The following is a 13,214-nucleotide window of genomic DNA, read 5'->3' as shown; positions in this document are numbered from 1 at the left end:
ATTCAGAGAAGGGGCTCACACTCATATGGAAGCAAGTCTTGCACATTGTCCGAAAAAAGTGAGAAGGAAATACAGTGGGCATGTCCCACACTGACCAGGACCCTACTAAAAGAAAAACTTCATATTTGTCATGCTTATTATTATTAGGCAAATATGTTTTTAATACAAAACGTTCAATGTCCAAAATCATATCAAGGAATCATAAACAAGTAGCGATTAACATATTTTTGTTCATGCATTTAATTATGTAAAATTTCAATTAAATTTTTGTGGTTGTAAATTATGTTTCATTTTGCTTAATCGTACCATTTTCCAAGCCAGTGCAGATATAACAAAGTTTGCGTGTGACGAACAAATTCACTGTTTTTTTTCTTCATTATAAGTGGGTGCAACTGTACGATATAATGCGCTGCCCATAAAAAAGATTATGGCTGTCTTATCTGAGTGTAGATAGCTTCTCGATTTATCCCACTGTTTATCATACTTCTTAAATGCGTCAATTGTGTTAGAATTCATTTAAATTTTTTTCATACACTGTATGTATATGTGATTATAATTTGAATAAAAAATATTTGCAGGGTGCTGTAAAGTTCATGCAATGTATACAGGATTTGTGTTCCACTCCTCGTTTGGAGTTTCCCAAATGGCTAAGCATTGTTTCATCTAGCAGCCAATCTTGTCTGAATGAAGTGTTCATGAATGAATTTTCTCATTTACTTAGGGATTATGACAGAAAAGAAACCAATTTGTAAGTTTTTTTATCAAGTTTTTTTATACCACAGTTAATGATACCATACAATCTGCATATGCAAATCTCTGTATATCTTGAGAAAATAACATAGTATATTCCATGAATAGAATAATAGTAATAGACGAAAAGTAAAATATGCTAAGCACTTAAACTATAATCTAACAACTAAACTATCTAACAACGCTTTAAACTTTTCTCTAATAGATATTTATCAGAACCCTTCAGTTGATTTTCAGTGCTAAATAATAGATACATATCATCTTGGATAGGGGAAGAAAATATCATGTATTCCTCTTATCTACAGAAATATGGTTTTTAATTGTTGTTCCTGATTCCTTATTTTATATTGTCTCCATAAACTGTGATATTTCTCACAAGGAAGCATGACAAATCTTCATTTCCAAGTTCATTTGATACCTCTCCATCATCCAAACCTTCGAGGTTATCTGTATCTGGAGGGCTTAGTAGTGCTGCTGCCAAGTAGAGCAAAACAAGCATGGTCGTAACACCTGTTCGTGAAGCAACTTGAGACAATTTTGAATTCCTCCCCCCAACCGCATATGATGACAAATGATGACAAAATATTTCATTTGGCGAATAAATGAAAGATAGAATTTGGCAAATTGCAAATGTCCATTCTGCTTTTTAATGGTCAAATTGACCATTTGATGCATGATCAAAAAGATCCGGAAGTGAAATTTGTTTTTGGCCAATCGTGAGCAATATTCAGTGGCTTTTGGGACGGTTCCAGAGGAGGTTGGGAGGAGATTAAACTCATCTGGAACCCTTCATTTTGCTTTTAATTTTATATGATAAGCTTTTATTTATTTCAATGATTATTTTACGTCAATGTTTTTGTTTGTCACATAATTACTTAAGACTCCCCAACTTCGACATTACTGGAGGATAAGCTTGGTTCTTGTGTCTAAAGAACTCATCCAAATCTCTGTGATGCTATGTACTAGAGAACAATGAGTAGTCATTCTTCAGTGATGTTGTTAGACTTTCTGACTGTTTATTAGACTTTTCATGACTTGTGGAGGATGGCTGAAGAGGTATTGGTTATTCCGCTTTATAGGATCCCATATATGTTTAGTTTTATTAATAAGCCTCTCGCTGACATAAAACTCATACTCTTCAACTTCAATTTTTTCAATATTTAACAGTGTGTCTGCAACTTCTGTATGTACAATATTTCTGCTGTCAAGTACCAGAAGATCAGAGCTGTTTTCACTGAATGGGTTTCCCAGATCTTGCATTACATGAGTAAGAGACTTGACATCTTTTGCAAATGCCATCTGTAAATGCTTGTTAGCTTCATTGTGATGCTCATCTTTTTCCTATCTCTTCGTCTTGATAGAATTAAATTCTTCAACTAAGCGGGCCATCTCAGGTCCAGACACCATCCATCAATAACCAAATTGGTTACATTTGAGTGAATGTAACCTTTTCCAAGATTTGTAAAAGATCTTTTATCAAACTTTTATAGTGTGATCCTGCCCTTATGAATGACGATCTTGTAGGCTACCAAACCTATATTTGGTATTGTAGGCACTATTAAAATAATTATGTGGTGACACTTTCTGCTCGGTTTTTCATCATTGAAGGTAGCTGCTGAAATGTTCCTGTGTTCACAAGATTCAGGATCATCCTCATGGGAGACGTGCATTGTATAATACAACTGCATTGTGCATCCATGAATTCTAGGAAGTGGGGAGGTAAATCCACCTAGAAAGTTTAGCAGGGGTGATGCCAAGCACCCTGAGTGCTCAGGTTTCTATGGTGTCTGTCCAACATGGTGCAAGTCAGATGGACTTACCAATTTTTTTCTACAACTGGCTTATGTGAAGATGAATTTAGGAAAGAGAAAACTCAACTGCTCTTGTGGGGAATCGAACCCAGGTCCTTTCACTTGCTGGGGTGAGCACCCTAGACCACTAGACTACAAAGGCTTTGCATCAGCCAGCTGTTGAAAACCTTCATATGGATAGCAGAGTGACGTCATCCTCGAATAAGATGGGCATCTACCGATATACATACATACACAATCTGCATTGTGATAATCAAATTTTTTACTCAAAAATAAAAACAGTTCAGAAGTAAAGGGTGACAAACATTTGTACAAAAATAAGAGGACAGCAGAACACTATTTTGGAGGAACGGCGAGAATGCCCATGTTTTGTAAAACAGAACGTATGGTCCGTGTGTAAAAAATATGTAGAATGGCATGCACACTGGAAATAATTTCAATTATGGTGTTTCTTGGGGAAAGATTGGCCAACCCTGCTCCATGTGTTGGCTGCAGTCAATATACGCCTTCTGCATGAGTAAATATAGGCTGCTGTTTGTGATTTGATGAGCCCTATGGGTACGAGTTACATGGGAACCCTTTACAAATGAATCCCTCTTTTCTTCAAAAAAAAAGTTAATGTCATGAAAATAGAATGATGAGATATGCACACATATTTATAGCATCAATTCATACAAAATCACATATAATAGACAATTAACATCATCAAATAACAATTAAAAAAGAGCCCATAAAAATACTCAGAGGCTGCAATTTTTAATGTTCACCATTACTGTAATAGGGAAAAATCTGTGATGGCCTTCTATCCAAAATTAAATCTTAATATATGTAGTGTATGTGCCCCAAGTTGTATGCTTCTATCATTAAAAGCTTAATTCATGCAATTATTTTCACCTATCTGCAGTACCATGTGGGTTGTTGAAGAATAAGATGAAGTATCCAGTTTCATTGCTGAATGAGGGAGGGGCTGTATAATGAATTTTTTAATTTCTGAGAGTTTTTCCTCCGTGGGTTACATACCAGATATTACGGTACTTTCGTGGCTATCTACCATTACTCAAAGACAGTCTATATGGTGTAAATTCGCTTCATTCCTACAAGATTGTAAATGCATATTTTTTTGAAAAATCTTAAATGTTTGGAACACCTGTTCAAATTGTAAAAAATTTTAGATTGTTGAGGGGACCAAATCTGTAGAAACTCTACATCGAATATTCACAGTTTTGTATCTAGCTGCTATGCTGTCGTCACCGTTTGGCATCGCGAAAATCGAAGGTGTGTATGCAGAATCATTCTTTGGAGGGCACAAGGGTTTCTTCCACAGAAATTTTGGGTCGCTAACTCTCAAAAGGAATTTCAAATTAACAGATTGTATAAGAATGTTTTTTTTTTTAATATTTCTTTTTCTGCTAAAATATTTAAAATATTTTAAATTTTTGATCTTGTAAATCTCAGTGTTCGTTGGAGAAATTGCACATTGCTACAGCTTTATTTGGGCTGTTCTTTTCTACAGAGTTTTGCACAGATTCCCACATTCTACACATCTCTCTAATCTCATTTTATATGAGGGACTCCTCCTTACTTCTCTCTTTTTCAGACGAGGTACTGTTCATGAACTCTTGCTGGTACGTGCAAAAGAGATCCATAACTGGATTCAACGTCAACTTCTAGATATTTTTCATCACTAGTTCTTGAATGCCATCCTTATGCACCTCCAGTCCATGGTCTTCCCCAAGCACAAAATCTCTTCCACAAGTAGTAGCTCTTGTTCATGAGCTAGCCCCCTTAAAATCACGTTCAATAATGCAATCAACCCACATTGTTTTTCCAAGCAGAATTAAAAAAACACTTCACACAGGTGCACATACGTATTGCTGCTATGTTACATCAAGTTTCGTATCGTAAATATTCACACTCGCACGTGTGTTAAATTTTCAACTGAGACACTTATCTGAGACCGTAGGGGAGAATATTACCCAAAATTTTGCTTGTAATGTGAACCATTGCTCATTAACCAAGTCAAAATTTGTTCACAATTTTTGCTCATTATGCTAATTGCTCGTTAACGGAACTGCTCGATAACTGCAGTTCAGGAGGCACCTACACGCCTCCTTCAAAAGGTTAAATTAACCTTTTTTTGCAGTGAACCTTTGGATTGAACATCTTTTTAGAAATGAATTATTTGATTCACAGGGATAGCAGTGAACGATGGGGGGAACCATACTTTAATTTTTCTTGAGAGGGACCCATTTTCACTCTCAAATGACCCAGATTTTGCTAATTATCTGGGACCCAGATAAATCAGGGTACAGCTGCATCTCTGCCTCAGTATCACAAACCTCATTAAAACACCATTGCAAAACAGAATGGATGTATAAAGTACAAATAGCAGCATTTCTTTATGTTAATGGTCCCAGCAGGTTACAGTTCAATTTTGAATTGTGGACAGCAAAAAAAATGCCGGTGAATTCTTAAAAATTGAAATATCTTTTGTACTGGAATTTACATTTTATATTAAACAATTTTTATTTGTCCATGATTTGCATTTAGATTTAATTTTTTATCTCAAACTTGATATAAGTTGTTTTGGAATCCCCATTTTGTGGTGACGCGTTAATTTGGCTAAGGTTCTCTCTCATTTGGCTATAACAATTTTGTACATTTGATTAGCCAAATTGATAAAAAGTCAGGGGAACCCTGCCGTGACATGACACATCTAGGGCATTTTGCAAACTGAACTGAAACACTCCAAATTTCACTTTTCTATCATTTGTAGTTCATGTTTGAATTCAAAACTTGAAATTTGGTGTAATGGTAGTGTCTAGGACGCAAAGCAAGAAAAAATAAGAAAAAATCTGGAAAGTTCCTGTCACGATTGGAAATAAGAGAAAATTGTTAATTATTGTTAAAGCCACTTAAAACTTGCCGCAGGTGGGGAAATAAAGTGTTGTTTTATATGTGCAGTAGGTGTTAGTTTGATTTATTGTTAATTTAGAATACAAAGAATTCATTCATTTTATCACTTATGCCCCAAATTTATTCTAGTAAAATCACCCATTTTTGATGGGGAAAATCTAATTTTTATTGGGAATGTTGTTTCTATGGACATGGGTGAATTCACAAAACATACAGGAAAATTATATTTTCATGGATTTCTTGCTGCATATCTCCAAACAATGATCAGAAGATAACAGTAAATTAAAATAATAAAAGCCAATCCAAATTCAGTCTGTAAAAGGTTAAAATACATTTGTTATGTACAATAAAAATATGAGTTGAATATATAGTTTATATGGAAAACTAAATATGAAGAGATACTGATGTTTAGGAAAGGAAAACTCATCATTCTTTCTTAAAACATCAATATCTCTTCACACAGTCAGTTTTTCATATACAGTAAAACCCCTCTTATAACAGACATCCCTCAGATGCGGTCACCCCTCTTTTATGGCCAAATAAATTCCCCTTGCATAATAAATGCATGCATTTCAATCCCCTGATTAATGGTCACCCCTCTCTTATGGACAATTTTTTTTGTCCCTCCAGTGTCTGTAAAAGAGAGATTTTACTGTATATTAACCCATTTGCATCATTCGAAAAAGTGGAAAATTTGCCCATATCACCAAAATTTTTTTATTGTATAAATTTAAAAATATTTCAAAAGAAAAAGCGAAAAACAAAATGGCGTACACAAAGAATTTATAATGCTACTTAATTCAATGAAGATATACATTGAAAATTTGGAAAATTAAATTTAATAGTTTTATACAGTATGATAGTGTTTTGTTCTTATGCATAAAAAACTAGCGTGCGCATATATGCGCTTTGGTGATAATGGCCAGGAAAATTCCACGCATATATGTGCTTATGATGCAAATGGGTTAACAAAGGAGAGGACGTCTTTCTCTACATATGAGGTGAATATTCATATTTTTTGTCATGGTTTTTATTATAGAGTCGATGCCGCTTATTAGAATCATGGATAATGTTATCATTTAGATATTGTTATTTTTCAGGGAATGGAACAGACCAATATCATAAAATGGCAAAAAAAATTTTTATAGTTATCAGGACTTTGGATAATGTTATCATTTTTCCCCATCAAAATTTCAGTTAGTTTCTTTTTTGCTCATTCTGAAGATAAGGTTCAACCAAACTTATTTTTTTCCTGTGAGAGTTATGTAGGATGCTAGGTGTTCTTTCCCCTTCTTGGTTGACAAGCATTTACGTACTCTGTAATAGGTCCGTAAGATTTGCTGTGGTCAATGTACACGTGGAGCCGCTTTTGCAATGACCTATAGTGAAGACAAATGTGTGACAAAAAGAAACCTTTTTCTTTTGTTCTTGATCAGTTTCTTTTTTCAGTTGACCAGATTGAAATTTCTATTTCAGAAAGACTTTCTCAAGGTATCTGTATTTTAAGGGACCTTATTCTAAAGGTATTGTACATTAAAAAAAAATATTGTAATTCATGATATACATTAGACAGTTCCATTCTATCGCAGTTTATAGAAAAATTAACATATTTTTTTGCTTATATTTCACTTTTTGAAAAACTAGATTTTTTTATTGATTTTTTACTAAAATTTTATTTTTTAGTTTCGTCAGTACATTTCTCACAACTGTTCTTACTCATCATTTGTCATGGGTGCCTACTGTTATACCATCAGAGGAAGAAATGTGTTGCGAACAAAGTTCCCTTGATCCACATTGGGTAATTTTTTTATTTTGTAGTTTTTATTTTTATGTATTTTTATTGGCCCCAAAGCAGAATATGCCAAAATTTGCAGCGTACATCGCAAAACAGTCAGTGTTGCTGCAGAACAATCTGGAGGAATTTTAAGAAAAATGTAGGAAACACTATTATGGGAATTTTTACTGCAGAACATTTTCAGTCAGCTAAGCACTCTTTGCAGAACAATGCAAAACATTCTGCTTTCTGGGTTATTGGTGCAGTAACTTGAAATGCTTACCATCTCTTCCTTTTTCAAAATTTCACGAAAATTATTTGAATATTCATCTGATTTATTTCAGTTTCTATCAAACTATGACAGGATTCTTATCAAAGTAGTTCTGTAGAGAATTGTTATAAATATCAATGATTTTTTTTCTGTACGATACTTCTCAATCAGTATTATCCATTGATTTTTCCTTCCATAAATTCGCAAAAAGATGAACAATAAATAAATGAAACAATCAATTAAAGTGACCAAAATTTTCATTAAACTTTTAAGTGAATAAGGTTATTTATCTATATTCATTTTATTCCACATCAAATCTTTCATCAAAAGTTCAAACATTTTGACAATAAATTAACCACATGGACAAACTTGCCAACTGCTACAGATTGATTGTCGTTTCCCAGTTTTTATGGATTGCCCAACTCAGCTATGGATCTATGGAAGATACTCTCATACAAATTGTGTCTACACAAATTGTTTTTTCTTTAGGTTTTTTATTTTTGTGAAAAGGTCTCAGAGTTTCTTGTGGTATTTTTTATTTTTTTGAAATAGCATCAACCTTTATCGACTATCTATAGCTCAACGACAATTTTGTATACGCATGCGACAGAATGGAGGAGTTTAAGAGATGACAAACATCAAACAGGAAAAGGGTCGGTGATTAAATTGACTTATTTTTCACCATTAAGAGTTCTGCAGCACAACATTTGGGCTTAATTAAAAGAAATATGGGTGAATAGCAATTTATAGGGAGACAACAGAGCATGGTGATGGAGAAAATTACAAGTATCTGATATCAGGATGCAGAAAAATCTGAAAAATGTAAGGAATTCGTTAAATTCTTCTCGAGAACTGGTCCGTGGTTATTTTTGCATTGCTCCCCATATCTGATAAGGGCAATTCTAGATCCAGGATGTCAATAAAAACTGGTGTAAGGATCAATCAACAGAGAATTCGGATGAGTGAGGCAAATTTCTACATTTTCACAGTGTTTATTTACCTTATTTACCACCACCAAAGTGCAGAAGGCTATTACAAGAAATCAAATTTTGGCTAATAAATATTATTCTGGAATAAATTATCATTAACTGAGGTATCACTGTAATTATATTTTGCATGTCAGTTAGTGAATGTTGACACTATCATAGCCCTTTGATTGCTAAAGACCTAACAGCACAGTCATGCAATATTCCTTCTATTCTGTGCTTTCGTGAACATGGCAACAATGCTGCTTTTTTTCAAAAATCATCATTTACACCATTGCTGTGTATTGTCATACTCAGAGGAAAAAAGGTCCATGCATATTGAAAAAAATTATATATCTAATATTGCAGTAATGGTTGTGCAATACTTTTGTGCAGTTTTCAGAATTTGAGTTGCCTTACCCTCTGAAAACTCTCACCACAGCTTAGCTAGTCCCCCCCCCCCCCCAGCAGCCTCATAAGACACATATACATTCTTCACCTATGCATGCACACATTTTCTATTTGCCATTACAATTCCAGAAGATTAATTGCAGCATCTATTGAACTCATAACATGTATAACACATAACAGTACAATACCAGACACACAGGTTTCACAAACACAAGTTCAATACAACTTATCTATTTCAGAAATGTTAGTAAATTACCTCAATAGAAATTGAAGAGGGTTGTGTGGATAAAAGGAATGAAAATATGAGCATTTGCACACCATTGTTATTCAAATGTTCAAGAAAAATAGTCATCTTTACATGCCATTGAATTGTGGGAATTCGAAAGTATGCCAATAGAAGTATTGAATACCATGTCCTCTTTTGCTAATTGTGGAATATAAATGAAAACAATCTTCATTGTGTTTGTGTACAGGCAAAAAGTGGATAAATTGAAGTGTAAGATGGTGTCTTTTTATTGTTATTTTGTTCTTTTTATAATAAAAATGATTAGGGAGGTTTGGGACACAGTTGCTCTTACACATTAATAAATTACTTCAATTTGTTTTTGTTGTTTTCAATGTATGAAACTTTTAATGCTTAACATTTATTGCTAACAAACTTTGGGCAAAGAAGATTTTCTGCATAGTAAATTGAAAAATATAATTTTTTTCACTATTCAAAAGTGAGTGAATACATTTAATTTTATGAAGTAATTTTTTAATTTCGTAACTTTTTGAATGAAAGTGGATGGATAATAGTTAAGAGATCAATTCTGAATACATTCAAGTATTGCCATTCAGCCTCAAAATATGTGGTTTGTATTAAAGAGTTTTAGTATAAATGAGCCCATGAGGGAGGAATGGGACATCCCAATTTTAAGTTTTTAATTAGCTTTCTTAGTTAAAAAATATTCCATACTGTGACTATTTAATGGGTTTTCTTGTATTTAGAGGCATTTAACTTTAGTTCAGATGCTTTCTTTATTATTTTTAATGAATCTGCAATAATTTATAGTTCTTGAAGAACAGATACTATTAGTTTTTCAAACTTTTCATTAGTAGGAGATTATTTTATTTAAATCTGGCTATTAGGAATATAATTTTTTAAAGATTTATGAATATCAGGGTTATAATTTAAATAGGGCTTTTAATTTAATTAAAATTTATCACATTCCAATATTTATTAAATTTTCACCTCATGCCCACTCCCACATAGAAGGGAGGAATGGGACAAATTTTTTGCTAATTTAAAGTTCTCATAAAAAATGAAATATTACTTATTTTGGAGTGTCATCTTTTTTTTTCCTCATCTCAAAAGTCATAAGGTTCTTGCTTTACCAATCATAACATTTTATAACTTGTGAAAACAATTTTAAAAATATTTTTGTGAAAAGTGTCCCATTCCTCCACACTCTCCCCTTATTGAAAATTGGGAAGTATCATGCATCAGTCATATTTATTGTGTTAATCATACAAGTTAATTCAATAAATTTTGTATGAAACATTTTTTATGTATGCTTTCAGGTTTATGCTTTAGCAAAATCCAGGCCATATAATCCTTTATGGGTTCAGATGAGGTAACATTTTCTCATTTTTTGTCATAATTGAGAAAAAATTTAAAATGTTAAATAAATCAAGATACGAAACAAATTTTAATAAATGTCTTAATTTGTAAAAAATAGCCTCTTGATAAAATTTTGATTTTTTTTATTTAGTGATCTATATGGAGCACTGTCACATCCTCTAAAGCTTGTGAAAATTGTGATCACTGGTACCAAAAAGGACGTCATTACACATTTTTTGCAATTTATTAGCTATTTCATCAGGTGCAATGATATTTACGAACAACTTCACAATGATGTTGATTTCACCCAAAAAGCAACTGGCCAGTAAGTGGAAATTCATGAAATTAAATTCAATGCATAAAAATATTTTTGATTTATATATTCTTTCATAGCTGAAATTTTATATCATTTTTGTTTGAAAACATCTTTTTTTTTTAAATGAGATTTACTAGATTAGAAATTGGATGATTTTTTAAATAACCATTTTAAACACATCACAGCACAATGCGCTTGTGTGAGTTTGAAATTAATGAAGCAAAATTGAATTCATGAATCAATAAAAAATCAACTTTGAATTTTTATAAAAGCTCTGGTATAAAGTTCTGGTTGCACAGGAAATATGTTCAAGTATAGATATCTTAGTATAGCCCAGTGATGGGCAAACTTTTTTAGGAGTACGCCGAAAAACAAACATTTAGCAGGCCAGACATATTCTGACATTGATTCACAGTTGGAATTTTTATGCTTAGAAGTGAAGTGGCAGAATGTTTTGTATACTTTGAAGACTGCCACGTTTTCATGGCAAATGAGACACAATGGTTATCCTTCACAACTGAAAATAAGACATTTTTATATAATGATTTTGAGTAGCTTTTTTTGGAGATCATATCTACAGTGGGACGTAGACTTAGTTGAGGGTGTGCAGAAAAGAACTATGCATGCTCTTGTTGGTACACAAAGCTTGAGCTGTGAAGAGAGACTTGATTTCTTGAATATGTTTACATTGAAAGAACACAGGTGTCTGGGGAATATGATCGAAGTGTTCAAAATTTTCAACGGGGTAGATAAGATAGACCATGAGTTATTAATACACTGTCAATCAACTTCATTGACAATGGGACACAATATCATTTAGTAAAGGACAATTCCAGGTTGTGGTGTCTCAGTTTTTCTCTAATTTAGGGTTGTTAATAAATAAATAGCTCACCTTCCCAGGGGTCGTGAATTCTAGTATGATTGATACATTTAAAAAGTATGATAGATATTGTAGGATAAATTGAGAAACTATCCCTACTTAGTTAAGACAACCATAGTCTTTTTTATGGGCAGTGTATTATATATTATTAAATTTTTTTGGTGATATATGCTTTTATGTTGGGTATTTTAGTTATATGTGACATCCATACTTTTATGGGCAAATGTTTTCAGCCACCTCGTTGAGAAATTTGCCAGTTGTGGCCATTGTATTTGTAATTAACTTCAAGTTTATTCATTACTGTGTGTGCTGTTTTTTGCATATGCAAACATTTTTAAATAAATTTGTTTAAATTCTCATTGATAAACTCTCCCTCCACATAACTACTGCTTCAGGGAGAGATCCTGTCTTGCCAAAAGCATTGCTGCAAGAAGCAATTCTCAGCAGAGCTGCTGTTTTCAAAATGAGTTTTCTTCACCACATGAGAGAATAATGAGACTGTTGGCCATCCCAAGACCCTTTTTTTTTTGTGAGGGGAAACTCCTTTCCTCCTCTGTAAAGAAAATAGAAATAATTGTTTGACTGTCTTTTGACATTTGCGAAGTCTCGCTCAAGCTACTCAAAAACATTTGAGTAACTTATTCAAAATGTGTCCTGTTTATTATAAATGCAAAATTTTGTGAAGATTGGCCAAAAATTAAATACTTGTTCTGAGAACACACACAAATTGAAAATCTATTAATTATACATATAGATGATTGGGTGAAATATTTTTAACTATCAGGGTCTACCTCTATGATGGTAGACCCTGGTAGTCACAAAATGAGGAAAAGATCACCAATTTTTTTACAAATTGATTTTCAGATTTTCCCACACTTGCTTTTATCCTAGCTTTTTATTGATTTGCCCATCAGGAAAGTCTGAAATTCCTGTGATCGTGCAGTGCTGGTCGGCTAAGATTAATTTGCAAATGTTGCAAATTAAGAAGTTTTGAATTGCCAATGTTGTCAAATAAAAAGTGATAAATCACCAGCGTCAATAAATAATGAGAGTTAAATCGGAAATTTTGCTAAATAATAAATACTAAATTGCGAAACAGGGTGTCGGTTTCCCCAACTTTTTCTCCCATTTGGTAACAATTTCTTTCTGAGTAGAGAAATGACAAAAAAAAAAAAAAAAATCCAACAGGAATTGCACTTAAAAATTGAGGGGGGGGGGTGGAATTAATTGTAAATATTTGCTCGTCATCAGCTTCTCACTTCTGATTTGTAACATAAATGGCAGCACCTTCTGGAATGTGCAAAGGTTTCGGTAGAATATCATTGATTCAATCACACATCTCATACAAGATTGCTTGATCATCATTTCAAGACTGCTATAACCTTTCTATGTGTTTGTTCTCAACTGTTGAATCAGAGACTTGAAAAATTTATTTTTAACGATTGTATAATATGCTACTGAATTAATTAAAAACCTAGCTTAACAAAGTAATCTACTTGCGAGTTACACAAAAAAAG

The 13,214-nt window shown here is 32.9% G+C and overlaps 1 protein-coding gene across 5 annotated transcripts in view; it reads left to right on the top strand.

Moving 5' to 3' along the window:
* The window catches only part of LOC149085217 (folliculin-interacting protein 1), a 132,596-nt gene that overhangs the window by 69,928 nt on the left and 49,454 nt on the right, over positions 1-13,214 (top strand). For all 5 annotated transcript variants that reach the window (XM_089233083.1, XM_089233085.1, XM_089233084.1 and 2 more), the window contains 4 exons: positions 579-748; positions 7,161-7,275; positions 10,462-10,514; positions 10,653-10,826. In XM_089233083.1, the coding sequence (XP_089089209.1) occupies positions 579-748; positions 7,161-7,275; positions 10,462-10,514; positions 10,653-10,826 (512 nt within the window). The remainder of the gene's footprint in view (positions 1-578; positions 749-7,160; positions 7,276-10,461; positions 10,515-10,652; positions 10,827-13,214) is intronic.

The sequence above is a fragment of the Pholcus phalangioides genome, unplaced genomic scaffold (genome assembly GCF_987345545.1).
Source record: "Pholcus phalangioides strain wild (caught in Gottingen) unplaced genomic scaffold, Ppha-v1.0 ptg000007l_1, whole genome shotgun sequence".
In the NCBI taxonomy this organism is placed as follows: Eukaryota; Metazoa; Arthropoda; class Arachnida; order Araneae; family Pholcidae; genus Pholcus; species Pholcus phalangioides.
Note: the sequence above shows the minus strand (reverse complement) of the source record. Positions and strands in the feature narration are given on the sequence as shown.